The sequence below is a fragment of the Meleagris gallopavo genome, chromosome 16, assembly GCF_905368555.1.
Source record: "Meleagris gallopavo chromosome 16, MGAL_WU_HG_1.1, whole genome shotgun sequence".
NCBI classification, from domain to species: Eukaryota; Metazoa; Chordata; class Aves; order Galliformes; family Phasianidae; genus Meleagris; species Meleagris gallopavo.
Genome location: NC_139419.1, coordinates 8,939,956 through 8,957,859, shown reverse-complemented (window position 1 = coordinate 8,957,859; position 17,904 = coordinate 8,939,956). Strand labels below are relative to the sequence as shown.

The 17,904-nt window shown below is 38.6% G+C and overlaps 1 protein-coding gene across 6 annotated transcripts in view; it reads left to right on the top strand.

Annotated features, from left to right (window-relative positions):
- Positions 1–11,857, top strand: part of CLEC16A (C-type lectin domain containing 16A) — a 63,112-nt gene extending 51,255 nt beyond the window's left edge. The window contains exons 23-25 of one of the 6 annotated variants that reach the window (XM_085237572.1): positions 856–975; positions 4,083–4,163; positions 5,421–5,564. In XM_085237572.1, the coding sequence (XP_085093698.1) occupies positions 856–975; positions 4,083–4,117 (155 nt within the window). In that variant the 3' untranslated portion in view covers positions 4,118–4,163; positions 5,421–5,564. Of the gene's footprint in view, positions 1–851; positions 976–4,082; positions 4,164–5,420 lie in introns of those variants that run through there. The other 5 variants (XM_085237570.1, XM_085237575.1, XM_085237573.1 and 2 more) reach the window with 5 other exon arrangements.
- The last annotated feature ends 6,047 nt before the right edge of the window (positions 11,858–17,904 follow it).

Sequence of the window (17,904 nt, the reverse complement as noted above, 5' to 3'; positions counted from 1 at the left end):
ATAAGCATGAAAATCTGTCTCCTGCTGCGGAGAATGTTGGATACCATCTGTAAAATAAAACTTACGTATTCCAAGTAGAGGATGCTTGATCAAAGATGGAGAGCCTGTGAGAGCAGTACCTGCTGTCTTACTGAAACCATCCCTGTCTATTTCCTCTATGATCAGTAATATAAATGTGGTATGATCTGTTCTCCAATGCTAGTAATTTTCTAATTAGGCAAGTAACTAGTTTTGTTTCTAGAAAGTTTCTTACTCAGAAACTTTCTATGCACCAAGCATCATCATCTTAACTGCTGCTATCTTTTAAAGTGCTGTACTTGCCTTTGTTTTAATCCAAGTATAATACTTCAGTTTCACTGCTTAGAACAGTAGCACTGAGTTGTCTGAAGTATTATCATCTGTGCTGTAGAGCACCTCATGTAATTTATTGCCAGGGGGAATCCAAATAATGCTATATTACTAGAATTTGTAATAGATAGCTTTTCTCAGGGTTTTTGTAGCATGTATGTAGTTTGTGATATGAAAGCCTACAGGTATTGCCTCCGTGTAATGCTATCAGACCACAGGTGGTCCAAACTGCATTATGTATGTTTCCAGATAGGTAAGGAAACAATAGCTTCACTCATTATTTCTAAAGAATGACTACTTCTAGCTGCAGAAGTATTTCCCAAACTTAAAAAAGACTCGTTGAGGTCTCAAATTGTGTTGGAGATACCAGCAGTTACGGATGCGTCCTCGTCACTTTTAATCTTGTTGCTGCTCTAACATTTATCCTTTGTCTTCATTCCAGTTTCCCTTCCTTGTTCCATTGTTACAGCCTTGGTATGATATATCGCTGTGTTTTCCTCTAGTAAGGTCTGGCAGGAAAGGACGACGGCGGGTGTTTAGTCTGTCGGAGGCTGACAGTCACGGTGGACACTGGGTTTAGGTCTTCAAGCAGCAGCTGCAACCGAAACTCACGCAATATCCATTCAGGCAGGTTCATCCATAAGATTTCAAAAGCCCATAAAGTTAATAGAGCATGCTTGGTTTCCATGCTTCCAGTAGTGACAGTGAGGTAGGAAATTGAAGAAAGCATCGTTAATATTTGACTGTAATCATTTGGGGGAGAATTGTGCCGCAGTTTCTGAATTTCAGCTGTTTCTGAAAGTCTTACCTACAGTTTCTCCCATATTTCATGGCTCTCTCCCCAAAAACTGAAATTCTGTATACCACAAAATGGTCTATCAAACTTCCAGCTTCAAAGCAGCCATGTCTTCATTTGCACAGGGGCAGCCATGGCTGTAGTGGAATTTAGCACAGGGTCCAGAATGGACAGTAATGCAGGTATTTGCTGGCAGCAAGAAATTTATTTATAACTCAGGTAAAACAGAGACACGTTCAGTATGAGATTGTCCTCAGACTGTGATGGTACAAACTTGTTCCTTTTTATCATCAAACTCAGGCAAATGGATTTATGGACTGCATGTCTGCCTGAAGGATTGGGGAGGGGAAGCATAAACGAAAAGGATGGAAGTAGGCTTCGGACTGGTTCTCAGTTCTCTAACCTGTGTTGAGTCTAATTAATTTCTTTTTTCACCGCCATGGCATAAAAATATTTTAGTCAATATTATAGAAATACCATTTTTCATTTATTAAACTTGCTTTGTGTCTTTTTACTTAATGTACTGTTATTTATATTTTTGTTTATCCTTTTATTGTATGTAGCTGTACAGTTTAAGGTGCTTTTCTGTAGATTATATTCATTCTTACCTTTTTCTATTCTCTCCTATCTTTTTTCCCTAATAACCACTGCAACATAAGATGATATAACAGAAGTGTTTTGTTTCTGAAATGATAACCTTGGTAGTACTGTAGAAGTGCTGAAAAAAAAATATAAGGGTGTTGAACCATTCACAGCCGTGGACAGCTGGTGATATCCAATGCTTTGCAAAGTTAAACCATGATTTTGAATCTTGTTTGGTACTTGAATTCCAGATCTGACATTTTTTTTGTCAGAACACTTCTGTTTAAACACTTGTGAGCTGGGGAGGGGTAAATAGGCATTTTTCCCATATTGGATGATAACTTTGTCATGTTGAAGAGACATCTGGTTTCTGTGACCAGATGTTATTCAGGTAAAAATGACAGTTATTTTTGCTCTTTCTATCCAAAAGTCAAGTGTGAACTGGAACCAAATTTTAGAAGTTTGGGTCTTTTTGAAAGCTACTCAGTATTACTGTATGCAGTGAAGATGTAAGTTGCAGATAGTGAGAAGGGAACTTATAGCAGACTGAGTGCCTTGATACCCCCGAATCAATAGCTTGCTAACTATCTAGTTTTTAAAGACAGGCATTCCTGTAATAATCTGTTCATAATTTTTTTTTTCCAGTTGGAGGATATATATTTTTTCCAGTTGATTGTCCCAATTTCAGAGACAGACAGTTCAAATCATACAAAAATGCATAGATATTTATTCGGATCCTTTGCTGAATTGTACATGAGTTCAAAATGGCTCCAAAATTATGAGCTTCCAAGGTTTTCTTACATGGAATTATTGACCTGAAGTGATGCATTCAGTTAACTGGGAGGTAGTATATGTGAAAACCTCCTACATCAACACAGCACTTTGTTGTTGTTGTTGTTTTAATTGTAATTAATATTTAATTTATATTCCAAATTTTAATAAATCGTCTTTATATTCCAAATTTTCATTCCACGATGCCAGATCTCTTACTCCATTTAGTACTTCATCAACATTCTGATTTTTTTTTTTCTATTCCTGCATCCAAAACATTTGGGAGATCATAATAATGATGAACACATAAAGCTCTGTGCCCACCTGAAGCCCCAGTGGATCTGAGTGCTCAGTCCTGAAGATGTAGGTGCCAGTCTGATAGGCAGTAATCTCTGGCTGTTACAGCTGTGACTGCAGGGTTGGTTTTCAGATACCAATCATTCCAGAAGGGATAATGTGTTGCAGAATAGTACTGAGAGCTGTTGGCCTTGTCTAGAAGGCTAATATTTCTTTCTTTTTTTTTTCCCCCTCTGGTTCTGCACTGATATTTACTCCCTGCCCCTGTGAGGACTAAGTGGTGGCTGGCTGCTCCCTGGGCATTCTGGCAGGGATGCTCTCACTGCTGCCCTTCAGTGCAGTGAAGGAGCGAAATTCTGACAGCGACTAATGATGGAAAGTAGAGGGGAGAGACTTACTGCTATCAATAACAAATAAAACCCTCCCCAAAAAGCACAGAAGAGCTCTGCTTTTGTCTTTTCTATTTATAAGATGCTAGACACTGAGTTTGTTCTGCTTACATTTCTTGATACCATCTCTGTGTTTTTTTTTTTTCTGAATGCATTTTAGGACCTTCAAATAGAAAATATGGTGGATTTTGACTCCAGATAATTTTTTAATGGAGTCTTTTCTAAATGTTTTTTCCTTATAGTAAGAAGGGAGTCAATTCAGCAGTCATTTAGATCCTGTGTGAAAGGATTAGGGACAGTGTAGTGTAATGAAATGCCAGCTTTTCAGTGAATTCAAGTTGTACGGCAATGCACTGATATTTTGTTGGGGGAGGGGGCCAGAATATTTAAGAAGTGAACTCCAGAACCAGGAGTGAGATAGCAGCAGTAGAGATCTGACACATTATACCATTCCTGAGCAGAATACCATTGGCTGATAGCACTTTATTTACCAGAATTTCTCAGGCTGCTTGAATCTTGGTGAATTCTTACTATTAAAAAAAAAAAAGTCTTGGCAAAGTGTTTAATTTTTTTTTTTTTTTTTTCAGATTTTATGAGCTTAGAAGTTAAAACCACTGCAGAGAGACTATATTTTTTTAAAATATTGAATTGTTAGGATTTATTTTGGAATTCAGAGAAATTAATTGTTGCCTTATTTTAAAGTTCTTAGTGATTCATTTTCCATGCAAGCCTTGCAACACTTCTGTTATCAGTCGCCAAGTTTTGCCTCAAGCTTCATGACGCCTAAGAATAATAATCTGCAGTTACTTTGAATTTCTCCTTACTTTTAAAAATAAGTAGTAATGGCCTTTTTGTTTCAAAGACTGTCCTTTTAAATCTAAATTTTGTTTTCCTTAAAGCAAGAAGCTTTAGCTACAGATTCAGGAAAAAGTAAAATTGAATGATTTTCGAAGTGAGAATGCACCTTTGTTTGGGGAAAGGTAAAATAATAAACATAACAATAATAACAACCAACAAAACTGTCTTTTACTGCTGTCTCACTGATACCTTACTGATGCTCATTCCATTCTAAGCTTTGTTTTTCTTTGTCGATGTGTTTTTTTGTTTGTATTTTTTTCTCCCTTATGTTCACATTTTCTGTTTTATTTTTACAGAAATAATTGGAACTATATTGAAAGTGAAATATTTTAAGGTTACTGTGTATTAAAACCAGAATTTAATTCTTAGCCTCTGTATTCACACTACATTGCCTTGTAGCCTTTTCTGCAGATGCCTGTACACTTGAACACATGCTGTTTTTTAACATGAGCTCTAAATGGTCTGTCTTGAAGCTGGATACCTGTTACTTTAATGGCATCTATTACACTAGTCTGAAAAGAAGATATATAAATTTGTGGGCATACTTGCTCATACAAGGCTGTACCCCTGATCTGGTACATTCGCTGTCCGTCTGAGCCAAATGAGCAGTTTACTTGTCAGCAGGATTTTAAGGGGAAAAAAAAAAGGACAAGACAAGTAAATGTTAATGTTTTATTTCATTGTGAAGGAAGTGCCAGCAGCATCTGTTTTCTGTAGTATGTAATGGATCATTCCCAGTTTTATCTCTGTTGCATGCTCCAGCTATGAGCACAAAATTTCATTTAAAAGCCTACGTAAAAACAGGCTTATTTTGTGGCACCTTCATTACCATAAGCACATAATTCTCCTTTTTGTCCTTTCATAGTTGTAGTTTCTATGACTGAGATGTCATTTTAAACTGAATCTGGAGGATGGAATGAGTGAACAATTTCCAAATGTTTGTTTTTAAAACAATAAATAGGTATTATCCTCTTGGGCAAATTGGTTACACAGAGGTTCTTTACTAATTTTGAAGAGCTTCCAGGTATGGGGCACTCAATTTTGTTTAGACTGTGCTAAATGGGGAGGCTTTCTTACTCTTCCCCTCTGTTTCCTCTCCTTAGGAATATTTACAGTATTGCTGTATAGTATAAGATGTGTGAATGTTCTAGTTTCTGATGTGAACAGTTTAGTGCTGGCACTTGATATCATGCCATATTTTACATGTTGTTTCTAATTACTAAAAAGCAAATTTTTATGCACAGTGCTTCATAGCACTACATTTTCCACCCAAGTATTCTTAAATATTCATGAAGTACAGTACACTCTTTGGCTTAATGAATGATGCACATGCTAAGTTGAATCTAATATTGATTCTTTCTTGATGTTTTCTTTAATAGATGACTCTTCAGCTCCCGAGCAGCCCCGCACGACCGTTTCTGGTCAGATGACGTTGACTGATGAAACTCTTTCCGCTGTCTCAAAGTCTAGCAAGAGTGCTGTAAAAAACAGTGACATAGAAACAGCAAACCTGTCCCCTAGCCTGATTCCTGCACAGCAGCCCACAATATCATTAATATCAGATGACAATACAGATGCACTAAGTGTAGAGTCACTTACACTGGTCCCACCGGTCGATTCGCACAGTATTCGTACGTTCAGCTGCATTCCTCAGCCATCTTTGCAGTCTGAGCTTGAAGTTTGCAAGGTAAAAGAGATAGAAGACGAATGTTCTGACTAAGTCTACCCACAGACTGTGATAAACAGTGACGCAAATTAACCAAATTCTTCATTGTATTTTTTTTTCTTCGGGAGCACAAGATACTTCCTGCAGCATCAGAGACATCTGGTCTGCAAGAAGAGGCCCGGCGAAGAAAGAATGTGGGCAGCTTTTAGAATAAGTATCAGATGTTTGGCATATTTAAACTAGGGGAAGAAAAGAAACTGGATCGGACATTTCCCTACGCATTTCTGTTGTACAAGAGCACCTACTTTCTTCCCATTATCAAATAAAGATCCAGCTGCAGTAACCTTGTAGTCAAAGACCTACAGTGCTAAGGCAAAGCGAAGACATTTTTGGATACCTGGCTTCAAGATGTTGAATTGCTACTTCTTTGAAACTGGAGACATAGTGTTCACCAGGCAGAAGTGTAAATTATAGTACAGAGATTCCATTTCCATTTGTTTCATGTTTTTTATTCTGATCTCATTCAGCTTTTGGAGGCCTCTATGATACCAGCAGGCTCGTCCCCTTTCTGTGTTGTGTTCACAGGACTCCAAAGTTCAGTGCTTTGTTTTCCATGTGTAATATTTATTTCAAAGTCTGATTCAAAGCAAGATGCATCTAAAAATATTTTTTTCATAAGTAAAACTCTGAAAATATGACAATTGCTTAGTCATATGATTGCAAGACATTTTTGAAACATTTGTAGTCTTTGCTTAACTAGCTACAAAGATAAGAAATATTTTAATATCTACTGCTTGTTTGCTCATTTCTGACAGTCAAATTGCTACACCTCTGAGGAATGATAGTATGATTATATCCTTTCTACTGAAGAACAGCTAGAAGCAGACAGAGGCACTTTTATTCTTAAGAGGTTTGGGGGGTTTTGTTATTGGAGATCTTGTTGGTTTCTTTGGATTTTTTTTTTTTTGTCTGTTTGTTTCTCATCTTCGCATGGGAATAATTCTAGTAATTTCTTTGCAAGTCTGAAAATGAAAGAGAAAGCTATTGTTTTGGTTGTTGTTGTTTTTTTTTTTTTTCCTGTTTGAAAGTATCACCAAAAGAAATTACAGCATAAAAGCAGTCGGGTTTGTTTGCCTTACTTTGCCTCATATATCTTGAATCTGATTTGACAGTAAGCAGTGAAGAAATGTGAATTAAAGTTTGGAATGCTCTTTGCTGATTTTTATACATAATTTACTGTGAATGGTAAATTTTTAAGCTTTCTGATCAATTTCCATACATATTAAGCTAAGCTAGTATAAAAGAACAGCAGTGTCATTATTGGTCTGCGTTTTACACTGAGTGCTGTCAAACATTGAAGTCTACTGTAAACTTGCTGTTGTGATTTCCATCATCAGTGCAATCAGTTTCCTGGTTCTGCCTCTACTAACATTGATTTCTTATCAAATAGGTGAATCTGAAAAGTTCTTGCCTACTTTCCCATCTTAAGGTATCTCTTCCTTGCTGTCAGGTGGAATACTTGATTTGTGTGTTACATTTATGAGATTTAATAATCCATGAGTGTATCTTGACTCACTTTTCAATCTTTTCCTTCATGTAAAACATGTATATAAGATGCCTGCTATTGAAAAACAGCATCTTTTTAATTCCCTTATTAGCTTTTGCATGCACTTTTATTGATTTCTAGTTTTCTGTGGCTTCTATTATGTCTCAAATTGAATTACCAAATATTCCGACCATTCCAGAATGACACAAACTCTAAAATGAAATGAGAGAATTAGGTGCTCTTAACACTGTTATGGGTATATGATGGTGAGAATTTGGCCTTGCTGCTGGAGTAAGAGGCCGTGATTTTTGGGTTTAGCTTTTTTCCATGTGCTTAGGGTAAGTTTATACTGCAGTCACAGATGTGGCTAATGTATGTGTATCTGAACAAGTAGCAATTTGGGCAGAAGGACCACATAAATAAATTCCTATTAGCTGAATTTCCTGCAGTCTAGACTTCCTCCACCATGTTGCAGCATTACACTGTAGCCCCAGTAATATTCTAAAGATCATTATAAAAAATGATGCCTTAATTGGAAAGCATTTTATGTTAGCTGTTAACCTTAACTCTTGACCTGGATTACAGAAAATGCCACTGTGCGGGCTGAGTTCCCCTAAGTAGTATTAATGCTAGACAGGAAAACTTGATCTTTATTTATCTAATTTAAAATTCAGTTCTAGCAAGATTAGGGCCATTCACAGAGGGACTTTTAACAGCCATGCATAATTTCACCTTTGAGCCACGCTGCACAAGAAATGATGAAAGAAAGGTGACTTTGTGTTTTTCATTGCCTTGGAGTGGGTGTTCAATCCCACGACCAGGTGTTTCCTGTGAAGGTCTCAGTAGGCAGCTGAGGTACTGTTATGTGTATACAGCTTGACTGCACTTCATGCTGCATTATGAGTCTTCACAATGTACAGGCTCTGGAGATGCTGCCATACGTCATCTGGCAATCTTATCTCCATGAGTTGTGTTGTTACTAATCTACAATTCCTCGAAGAGTATCATATCTATCTCTTATCAGAAAAACTCAAAGGCTATTTCCTTATCCTCGTTTCACTGTAAAAAGGAAACTCGACCAAGAAAGCATTAGCACATCAGCCACAAATACATCTTCTAAAACAAAGGTTGATGTGAGTCAGTGTAGCATCACTCTGTTTAACCAAACACCAAGTTGCAAATGAGAGCTGCAGCTGAACTACTGACCATTCTTGCTCTTTCAGTGCATTACTGCAGGCCAAAGGGGAGAAAATGAGAAAAATGCTGATATGTTGTGAGATGGTAAATGCTCAGTGTGTTTTGTAGAGGCTATGCCTATCTTGAGCCATATTCTGATAACATAAAACAGCTCTAATAGTCTTTTCCTTTTGAGAAGAGACACCGAAAACACCAAGGCCTGCTGCATGTTGCTTTGTGTTGTGATCTGTGTCTCACTGTCTTGAATTTTACCAGGATACCAGTTGCTTAGTCTCACAGCCTCTTGCAGATCCTTTTGCTGTTCTGTAGCACAGTGGCAGCATGCATGTGGTGAAGAAGAGAGTGGTCAGTTCCAGTGTCTGCCTTACTAGTGGGTGATGCTTGTAGTATAAACCTTTGTACCATAATTTTTTTCTTGCTGAAATTCTTGGATATAGGAAGAAACCTAACATTTACCTTTCTGCCCTGTTTTTCACAAGGTATATGGGTTAAAACAAATTTACTAGAAATACAGTCATACATATTAATATTGGAGCCTGTATTCTGTGTGTAGTCATGAATTGTGTTGTAAAGAGTGAGCTCATTCTTCACAGCTAACTCATAAAGTGATTCTATGAATTCATGATGAACTAAAATTCTGACTTCTGTTCCTTAAATTGAGCTGACCTTATAAAATTATACCTGTTAAAGAAACTCCTTAATGTTCTTCACTTTACAGCACAGCTGCAAGTTTCTCTAAAGTCATTTGTTGAGAAAAAAAAAATCAGTAATATCTTCCAGAATTGATTTGCTCTTTTGAAATATTCTTGCTGAAGTATGGACATACGGCACTTTAAAACTCTTCTTCCTTCTCTAGAATTTAGGACTCCACGTGAGTTGGTAATCAGAGTTGAAGTCAATGTCCAGTTATTCACAGAAACCCTTTGTCCCATATTGACAGAATACAGGGGGAAATAATGTTCTTCTGTGATTTGAAGCGTTCTTCTGAGCAAAATTTTAAAAATCAATGCTTAAAATGGTCTATAGCAGCATCAGCAATCATTAGGCTTGAAGTTACTGTGACTTTTTTCTTATTAAGCAGTAAGACATGAGTAGCTGTAATCGTCACCCTTACAGCAAGGAACCTCAGATGCTTACTGATTACAGAGCTCAGTAATTGCTGAGGGTCGTTTTGCTAGCAGGAATTGGGTTTCTTTTTCTCCTAAACTAAGTGAAACATAAAATTCTCTGCTTGAAGCCATGGGGAAGGTGTAAGACAAGCAGGTTGAGCTTTTCGTGTAAGTGTGAAGTCACTTCGTCGAAGTGAACGCAAGACTTGAATCGTGTGGTGCTGTTGGTGCTCTAGTTTAATTGGTCACTCTTTTGCTGCACAGGTGTTAGAGGTAAACACAGAATAGCCTAATGAGCACTCTTGCAAAAGAAAAAGAAGTCGTGTTAAATATTCAGATGCTGTCCTTGCTATCCAGCTCAAGTCTTCACTAGGCAGGTAGAGCTATATGGAGATTTCCTTGTAAAAGAACATTGTGCTAACAGGTGTCACCTAGAAAACTTCACCTTACGGCCTTAGGATTGAGTGAAAGATTTAGAAAGAGGCATGAAATCAGGGCATCATGGAGATCTGGGCATTTTCCCTCAAAAGTGGTAACTCTCCTTAATAAGGTTCCTACCCATTTTCAGGCATCCTGACCATAGGCATCTGATATGTTTGGGAAGTTCTGAATTGTTGCTGTCACTCTTTGCTGACTGCAGGACATCATTCTCCTGGGCACTGCTCTTACATTATCTCTGAGGTTTTGGACTGATTTCCTGTGCTTGTGTGCTCTGGTGCTCTGATCTTTCCTCACGTCTGCATCATGAATTACAAACATACGTAACGACTCTGTCTGCCTCCTGTCAGCCCCAGCAAAGCAGATGGTGATCTAAGCAAAGGCTGCTGGGGTAGAGCTGTCTAAGAAGGTGGGGAGGGGGGGAATACTTGTGTTTTTTCTGCTGTTCTGGAATTTTTGAGCGGCAACAGAAATGTGGGAGATGAAGTTCCGGACTGAGTCTCAAACAGAAGGTTATTTCATATGGAAAAATATTTTTATATTACATTTGTACAAAATTTTCCCTATTTTGGTCTCCCCAAATTTTTAAGGATATGCACATTGCTCAAACTTGATTTCTTTTGCAGGATGTTTTAAAATGTGTGTTATGTTTGCTTATGTATTGCAAATGTAAAGCTAAGTTTTGCATGTCTAATAAACATGCACTGTGGCAGTATGTGTTTTGTTTGGCTAACTTGAAGTCATTGCTTCTTAATGAATATGGAAGGGAACTTGAGTCGTTGTGACTGTCTCTTGAGCATAAATGAATGTGTGGAGCGTGTTTATTTAAAAAGGGCTTAACTAAGTAATGACAAGGAATACTTGCTGATGACAAAGGTTAGAGTTAAAGCTTAGTTTAGTATATGGTGTTCTCAGGATTTTTTTAACGTTGTGATCTTAAAATAATCAAGATTTTTTTGTCATCTTTTGGCTATGGACACTCATACTGGTGTAAAATGGGCTTAAGACGTGGTAACAGCAGTCTGATACTTACATCTCTGTGAGATGAGAGTCTGAGTGTTTGTGTGGGAATGTATTTAAATACTTGTGCCACAGTTAGTTCTTACAGTGAACGTAAGGATAGTTTTTGAAGAGGACTGAGAATAGCTTCAAGCTTCTACATTTATGGACTTTTAGAATTTCTAGGAGCTTTGTTTTACCTGTGGTAGCACTGAAGAACAGATGGTTACATCTCTAGGGGACCTGCTGGGAGCATTTTCAGCTTTTAGGGACTGGCTTTAGGCATCTCCACTTGTGAATGTGTGTTGGTGTTTAGTTGCAAACTTTTTGCTTCCTTTTGAGCTGTTTTGCAAGTTGGATTGTTTCAGGTGCAAAGGGAAATGTATTTTTCTAGAAGAATGAATGTATCTGGGCTTTGTATACTAAAGCGTTTAATGAACATGAAAGTCTGTCCTCTGAAATATATTTCAAAAATGTCTGAAATGTGCTTCGCTGAAAAAAAAAAAAAAAAAAATCCTGAATGTGCACTTCTACATTTAAATGGAAAGAAGTCCAAACACAAGGTGAATGGGATTCCAAAATGTCTTTTCTACAGGCAATAAGTATTAATTATTTAATGTAAGTTATGTTAGACATTTGGAGTATGATGATATCTTATGTTAATTTAAAGAAAAATGTATATAAGTGGGAGGGGACTGATCTTAGAAAGTATTGTTGTATATCTCTGAAATCCAGATTTCTAAGCTGAGTCTGTATTTGCTGGCACTGATCATGTCCTGGCTATTGAAAACCTGGACAAGAGTGAACAATACACCTTTCTTTGTAAATGGAACTTGGCAATAAAGATGGTGTTACTGAGAACCTTCTTCCCTTTCATGTTCTGTTGCTAGATTAGATACACAAGGACGTCCAATGGCAGTGAAATGCACAACTTGCAGAAGTGTGCTCTTGTTAAGAAGAATGGTGCATGAGAGTTGGGCATATTAATCTTCGAGCTGAAAACTGAAATAGCCAAGGTAATTTTGTGTTGTGTATGCAGGAAACAGCGTGCACTAGGGAGCAGAAATGAAACTCACTGGGGTGGTGGAAAATAGACAAGATCCAGGGCTGAGAGTGGCTGGGAACCACTTTGAATGTGTCCTTTTGCCTGTCATGTGTGATTTCTTCCCCACATATATCCTCGCACCCTCTGCCTCTTTTCTGGTGCATGTTGCCAGTTCACTACATGGATTAAATCCAACTGAATTATTACTTGAAATCTTGTTAATTAGACTCTCCATCTATGGGAATTAATTACAGTCAGTATATGTTCCTTGTGAGATGTTATTTTGCAAACTAGGCATTGCTCCAGAAGCTTTCCTGAGTAGAAATTAAATCCCATTGTACCATGAAACAAGCAAGCTAGATGTAAGAGAGGAGACAATACTATGATTTACTGTAAGATGCAAATATTAAAATGTGGTGCAGGGGGGGAAAAAAAAGCTTAAATCTGATACTGGCATTTGGACTTTTGTGCCAGTAGTACTTCCTAATTCATGGCCTCCCTTTCATTTGAAACAGCTTGGGGCTTCCAGTAACCTCCTCATAGCTCAGGGCATCTGCAGCCTTGTCTTGTAGCATTTCCTCTTTTTCTGTGTGAGGTCTTAGTAATTCAGTCGAACGGTTATAAATAAGAAAGTGAAAGTGTGTCTACGCATGATCAATGCCTTTATCATAGTAATTCCATCCTTATCCAAATAACAATTTAAAATTCAGAATTTGGAGGCTGATGCCTTTATTCTTTGACAGTTAAACTTCTGGTTAACGTTTCCATATCAAAACGGGTTCACTGGGATGGTCTGGGCTTCTTAGCTCTTCAGTTGTGAGCAGTCACTTTCCTAACTTTGTGTTTGTGCTGCTGTGGTAGAGCTGTAGGGATGGTGTGTAGGCAGGAACTGAACTGACAGCTCCCAATGATCTTTTTGAGTGTAAACTGGGAACACTATTTGGTTTATCTGAATGTTTCCTGAAAAGTCCATTCAAAGAGCTGCTGCAGTTTTATTTTCTAAATAACAAGAGATGGTGGAAGTTGCGGTGGTGGGAGTTGACTGGCAAAATAATCACTTACTGCTGGCAAAATGAGAAGAATTTATTCAGGCAAGTGTTCACGCGGAGTTAAGGCAGCTGAGCTGAAAGGGAGTAGCTAAGGCAGCCTGGAGAGTGTGCAGTTGTGTCTGGGTTTGGCTTGAGTGTTCTCCCAAAGGCTTATCTGCAAATATCGCTAGATGCTGAAATTGTGAGTGCTTTTAGCTGCCAGTTCTCTAAAGCTGATTTTTAGAGGTGAAATTTTCAGGCTGCCAAGGGCAAGTGCATTATTAATCAGACTAAAGATTGGGATTTTTAAAATATATATGTTGAAAGCTCTTGCCTGTACTCAGGCTCATTCTATCAAGCTGGGAAATGTTGTACTTTTGGGATGGAAAAAACTGATCTCATCATTCTGTCGTCACTCACTTGCCCCTAAATAAAGGTTTATATTTCACATGGGCTCCAGTTTATTTTTATTTGCCCTGTCTGGATGACCAATTGGGACAGATGAATCCTCAGGCTGTTTCCTAGTTACACATCAGTTTTTCTCAGCTTTAATATGCAGTAAACATTGTGATACGGGATGGGAAAACAAGCTGTTATTTTACTGCAGAAATAAATTTTGACTTCAGGTTAATTGGGGGAAGACATCTATGCGTAAATTTGTTCTCATTTTTGGGTCATTTATTTGAAACAACTTCAGGCTGCTGAGAAGCTGTCTTAGAAAAATGTCTAAAATTTCCAACTGCAGCTAAAACTTGGGTGTGTGAAGTGAGAACAGCTGTTGTGACCCAATTGTCTGAGTGATGCTGGGTGTAGGAGTTAATGCAATTGGCACAAGAGCAAGGGATGATCATTTATTCCAGCCTCTTGCCAAAAAACTTATTAAAACAATTGTTACAAAATTGAGAGAGGAGGCTTATTTTAGTACAGTTGTTAATAGCAGAGTGTTTCCCCAGGCTTCCTATCTCTGCTGCTATGAAATGTGCTTTTCCAAAATGGGTCACTTATTCCCGGGAAGCATTTGGCTCTTTGCTTCAACAGTATTGCTGTTGTCAGTGATTTAAATGGACTGCCAACATGAGTGCCTTTGGGAGACCTCTGTGTGAAGGTGGAATAATAGAACAGCAGCCTGCACAAAAGCAAGAAGTTAAGTGAAACTGGAGCTCCCTTAGGGTGTGTACCAGCATCAGCCTCCCCAGGATCTTCTCAGAAAGCTGAAATTGTTGCTTCAAATACATCAGCTTTGACCTATTACTAAAGGGCTGGGAAGTGGCATGGTGATCTGGTGGAAGCCACCAAACTGAGGGTTGTGGAATGGCTGATTACACAGCTACACTAGATAACATGTTCTTTGTTTCCAGCTGCTACGTGGAACTGCACGGTGAAGGATGAGTGAGTCAAGGAGGCAGCTAGTCAGGCTGCAGAGCTTGCTCTGCCCCAATCACCAGTGCTCTCAGAAACAGAAGAAGGAGTTTCTGAAGGAGATAGGCAGAACTGTGTCCTAGTGAAAAGAACATCAGGGCTGCAGAAGGGAGGTAAGGCCTACAAAGTACACGAGTAGGCTCTCTTTTCCTAAGAAATCTGACTGTAATGATAATGTGCACACAACTCTTCTGCCCTGAATAACACGACTCCCCAGCCTCCAGTGCTGAGGATAACTGCTTGCCTGTGTCCTCTCAAACAAAGTAGAGAAGCAAGCAGACCAAGTAGTAATGGGCAACTTGCTCACAGCTGTCACTTGCATATTGGAATAACTGTCCTAGTACTTGTCCCGTGGGCTTTACTGCAGACATATCCTGCTAGACTGCTAATTAAATGATGCTATAACATGGCTAATACACTATTAAGACGATTAGATAAGATCTTTGTAATTATGTATTGCATAGGAGGGGAAGAGAAATGCCAAAGTTATCTCAGTGGATTATGGCAGGTACTTCAGTACAATTCTGATAGTTCAGAGACTAGTTGCTTGCAGGTGAGTATGCATTATCACCAAATTTTAAGATCCTTTCCATAATTAAAAGGCTTGTAATAAAGTCCCAAGAACTGACAAGACTGCATATCCTGCTTCTTTGACTATTTTGCATCTTAGTGTAGGTTAGGTGTAGGAAGAATGCAACCATATATGACTTTCATTACGACAGATTTTACACAGTCAGTAAAGCTCAGTTCCTCTTGCAAGTTTTATCACACGTCAGGGTGAGGTGAGTAATTACCCACATGGGAAATTCTGTTCAGTAGCTTGTACCAAACAGTCACCTTTGGAGGTGAATTCTGCAGCAGGGAGATGGCATACCTTGGACAAGGTGTCCATGCAGCAGGTAGAAATGGTGCATTTTGGAATCTGGGCTTGCTTTTAGACTTGGGTGATGCTGTGTACATTCGTTCAACAACTGACATTCCCATAGTGGCTCCCAGGCAGAAGGGACAGCATTCTCTGAAGAATGGTCCAAGTGGAAATAATGAAGAATTCTGAATCAGCACCTTCTATCAGATCTTACATTGTTTCTTAGAGGGAGATGCTTGTATTTCCTCTTGCCTTCATCCTCTTTGCTTTTGCATAACTTTTTTTTTAGGACATTTTTGATTTAAGGCTTTAGAAAACTCAGAAGAGGAGAGTCCTTTCATGTAGGCACGTAAAGGAAGAGAGTCATCTTGATTCTCTGATATTTAAAACATTTCTCACATAAGCTGTAGCAGGGAGTTTCTGTCATAATTTTAAATCATCCTATTCAGGAAGAGCTGCTTTCTGTGTGCCAACACTCTTCATTCTGCAGGAGTAAGGGTTTTTTTTAACTTGTTTTTAGTATCTAGAAGTGACTTTGTAAATTTTCCCACTCATTTCAGGGCCGTACTAAACAGACTGGCTTTGTATGGTTTGGCCTTGTTTAGGATTATATCCTGAAGGTGGGCATGCCATTTTGGGTGGCCAGAAGTCAGTAAATACTCTAATAGCTCTGCCACAAGCTGGAGATGGGAAGGTTTGGAAGGTGTATCTATCTTGTTGTTTGGAGGGTAGTATCTATCTTGGTAGTAGATGCCCCTTACTAACAAATACTAATTTGGGACATTGCGGTCAAGATGAGAACTTGAACAGGTTTTGGTAATATCCGATAAACAGAAAATTTACCCTTTATTTCTATGTAGCACTTGAGTGGTTTTTGCTCAAGGGTGAAAAAGCAACGACAATAAGAAAGAAATTAGCAATGCAATTGATCTTTGGGCAGAAAAGCTGCTGTTGCTCATGGTTGTTTCTTAGCTTAGTGGTTCTCATCAGCTGGACTGAAGGGAGGACTTTTTCTGTGCAGTGCAGTGCTGCTTCAGACTCCAGTCTGTTTGTCAGAGTTGTGACTCACTGTTGATTCAGAGGAAGAAATGGTTTGGCTGTTTTTTTTTTTTCTTCTGATATTGTCTTCTATTTAAGGTCTTTCTCCTTTTTTTCTGGGCACTGCAGGAGCAGCAACACAAATGTAGGCAACTCTTGTAGGTGCATGTTGGTGGGTGCAGGTTAACTTTGTCTGTCTGTAGCCGTTGTGGGCCGGAAGATGGACAAATGGTTGTTACTGCACTTGTGCTGAGGGGACATTGGGAGTGAGTAAGAACGAAAACGTCAATGAGTAAAACTACAAAGTAGGTTCCAAATTGTGCTGATCTACCACCAGAATGTTTTAGATCTGGTGAGACAGCTGTTTCTCTGCTAATCTACCGGAATACAATATGGTGTGTGTTATGATTTGGGTATACTTCAATATACTTTTTCTCTATGCAGTGTGTCAGTTATTTCACTGGTACTATAAAAACATCAATCTGTGTGGATTTACCCACACCTTTAAGCCTTACTATTATCCTATGCAAACTCATTTGTTGATGTGAGAGGGTGTGACTTAATTCCAGAGTTCTTGGGAACAAGATGTGAGCACCTCTGCTTCGCTGCTTCTTCATGGTGCAGTTCACTTGAATTTGCTTATCACAGTTATCAGATTCAAGGCTCTTCCTGTGAAAGTGTTCTTTGCAACCACTGTCTGCTAGATAACTTGTAATTCTTACGTAGTTGCCAAACTGATTTGGAGGGAAATATTCTTGCCTGCCTTGGCTAAATTTTAGTAAAAAAAAAAAAAAGGTCTTTAAAGCTTCTTTGCAACTTTCTGAATAAATTATAGCATTAGATGTTTGGTAGGGGAAGGGAACTTGATGCATTCCTGAAAACCACAAGTATCTTAGAGCCATAGCTAGGAGCTTGGCTTCCTCTGTTTTTTCATTGTATCAGAGAAGAAAATCAGACCTGTCATTCCTATCATCAGAGCTAACTTTCTGTAGCTGCATTTAGATGAGCTCTCACATAACGCACCATACGTGTGTTATTCTGGCAACAGCAGACTTCAGCTTGACTGGGCCTCGGACAGGGTACTTCGCCTGTCTGATCCTTATCTCACCTTTTACAAGTATACTGATGGCAAACTTAATAGTTAATGGTCTGGTTATGAAGTTCACATTTGCAGAGTGCTTTGATATGAACCGCTTTAGCTTGTTTGCTACAAAGAGGCATTAACTGAATTATCATTCTAGTCTTGCTGTAGTAGGAGATAATTCTGTTCCTGGTGAGTGCCTTAACTGTAAAAGTCACCATAATAAAACTTTTATTTCTTCATTTGTGCCACAGCTCTGAATCCAAACATTGAGGAAAAAGGTCTGCCCAGAATTTTCAGCTAATGGAGCAGGTGTAAGGTCGGGGAGTCACTCCCAGGTATTTACATTTTTCTGTCTCTGAGGTGGGATCGAGACAAACTTCCCTCTAACGGGACAAAGGAGGAAAACATGAAAAAATCTTTAACTGCCAG